The sequence below is a fragment of the Lepus europaeus genome, chromosome 20 (assembly GCF_033115175.1).
Source record: "Lepus europaeus isolate LE1 chromosome 20, mLepTim1.pri, whole genome shotgun sequence".
Classification (NCBI taxonomy): Eukaryota; Metazoa; Chordata; class Mammalia; order Lagomorpha; family Leporidae; genus Lepus; species Lepus europaeus.
In genome coordinates, this window is record NC_084846.1 from 4,981,172 (window position 1) to 4,983,410 (window position 2,239).

At 59.9% G+C, this 2,239-nt stretch overlaps 1 protein-coding gene across 1 annotated transcript in view; it reads left to right on the plus strand.

Annotated features, from left to right (window-relative positions):
* RDH8 (retinol dehydrogenase 8) overlaps positions 1-2,175 on the plus strand; it is a 7,409-nt gene extending 5,234 nt beyond the window's left edge. The window contains exons 3-6 of the mRNA XM_062179017.1: positions 1-54; positions 734-827; positions 1,167-1,350; positions 1,449-2,175. The exon at positions 1-54 is cut by the window's left edge and continues 126 nt beyond it. Of these exons, the coding sequence (XP_062035001.1) occupies positions 1-54; positions 734-827; positions 1,167-1,350; positions 1,449-1,664 (548 nt within the window). The 3' untranslated portion in view covers positions 1,665-2,175. The remainder of the gene's footprint in view (positions 55-733; positions 828-1,166; positions 1,351-1,448) is intronic.
* The last annotated feature ends 64 nt before the right edge of the window (positions 2,176-2,239 follow it).

Here is a 2,239-nt window from a genome sequence, read left to right on the forward strand (position 1 = left end):
AGAGGAGGCGGCAGGGCCACATCGTGGTGGTCAGCAGCGTCATGGGACTGCAGGGTGAGCCCTAGGGGCGGGCCCTCTCAGGCTGGAAGGATGGCAAACAGGCTTGAGCTCAGATTCCTGATGAGCCTGGTGTTTCTTCCTGCGTCTCTTCCTTGCCAGGTACTCCCCGCCAGCTCCAGGGGATGTCAGGATTTAGGTCTCTGGGAGTCAGCAGAAAAGAGGGCAGTGATCAATTGGTGATGTCTGGATTGAGGACCCAGGCTCAGTAGAAAGGAGCTCAGTGATTGATTAAGGATGTCTTCCATGGGCCACCTGCTTGCCATCCATTGTTCTCTCTGGACATTTTCTGGGACCGTCCTCCCTCTTCAGCAGTTCCCCTGAGGAGTCCAACCTGCCCTAGAGGAGCTGCATCTACAAGGACCCTACTGAATAGAACTGGCCACCAGGGACCCTGGAAATCTCACGCCCCTGTGGCCCCGGAGGCAGGGGTTAGAGAAAGGGAGCAAATGGAGATTTCCTGGAGCTAGCTTGGAAGAGCTTAGCCCCCCCCCCCCCAGTACTAGGAACACTGACCTGACCCCATGCGCTTCCCACACACATTGTCACACACCGCTGCCACCCTATCTCCCCTCACTCTGATCCCAAACCCTCCCTCCTCACTGGAGGACCCCCAAAACCCCTCACTCACAGCCTGCCTCCCTAAAGAGCCATCTCCCTCCCACCCCACCCCCAGGTGTCATGTTCAACGATGTCTATGCAGCCTCCAAGTTTGCCCTGGAGGGCTTCTTCGAGAGCCTCGCGATCCAGCTGCGCCAGTTCAACATCCAGTGAGGAGAGGGAGCCATGGGAGACGGCGGGGTGGGGATGGGTGGGGAGAGGGAGCTGGTGATGGGGTGAGTGGGTAGGGAGAGGGAGCTGGCGATGGGGGGGGAGCGGGGTGGGAGAGGGAGCCGACGATGGGGAGTGGTGGGCAGCAAACAGAGGCAGAGGTGGGACAATGGAATCAGAAAGGAGATGGCGATGTTGGAAGAGAATAGAGCAGTGGGATGGGAGCATTGATGGGGAAACTGAGGCAGGAGGAGGGGGAGATGGACGATGGGAGAAAAGGAGTGGCAGGAGGCCGTGAAATGGGGGCAGCGGACCCACTGCCCGGCCCCTGTCCTCAGCGTCTCCCTGGTGGAGCCAGGCCCGGTGGTCACGGACTTCGAAGGGAAGCTCCTGGCGCAGGTTTCTTCCCAGGAGTTCCCAGGCACCGACCCCGACACCCTGCACTACTTCCGGGACGTCTACCTGCCCGCCTCCAGGGAGCTCTTCCGGTCTGTGGGGCAGAGCCCACAGGACGTGGCCCGGGTGAGTGAGCAGCCAGGGAGATGTGGCTCGGGCAGGTTGGGGTAGGGGTGGACAGGGGGTTCCCTGGGTCCCAGAGCTCAGGGCTCCACACCCTACAGGCCATTGTCAAGGTCATCAATGCATCCCGACCGCCCCTGCGAAGACAGACCAACGCCCGCTACATCCCGCTGACTGCGCTCAAAGCCATGGCCCCCTCTGGCCACCTGTATGTGAGGGTCACCCACGGCCTGCTCTTCCGCTGGCCACGCCTTCTCAACCTGGGCCTCCGGTGCCTGGCTTGTGGCTGCCTGCCCACCCGGGTGAGGCCCCAGTGAGCAGAGCCCCGCCTCACCCTCCCCAGCCCTCCACAGCCAGGCCTCTTCACTCCACCCCCGACTTGGGAACTGTATAGACTTGTCACTCATTCATTCATTCCACACTCTCTGCCCCATCTTCCTTGTGTCTGAGCATTGCTGGACCCCAAGAAGGGCCTTAGGCTGGAGGTACAGACCCCTCTGTGGCCATGACGAGGGTAGAGAGAGGGACCCTGAAACCTCAGGGTGAGGAGCCCAGAGCCATGGCTGGGAAAGCAAGGGAGGCTTCCTGGAGGAGGAGGCGTTGTCAGGGACCTTGAAGAACAAGACAGTCTGTCCCCTTCAACCTCTCGAATTCATGGCTCTCGGCCTGAGAGCCCAGGAATGTCCAGGTCCAACACCTGCGCCCTCCCACACACACACCCCGAGCTGGGTGGGCCCAGGGTCCCACACGCCTCATCACACAACTCCCCCAGCAACGTGAGTTTGCACGCACCTGCAACGGATGTCTATTTTTTCATTAAATGTGTGCTAAGGAGCAAAGCTGTGTTTCTACTGAGTATTTGATAAAGCTCAATGTCTTAAATTTAAATAAA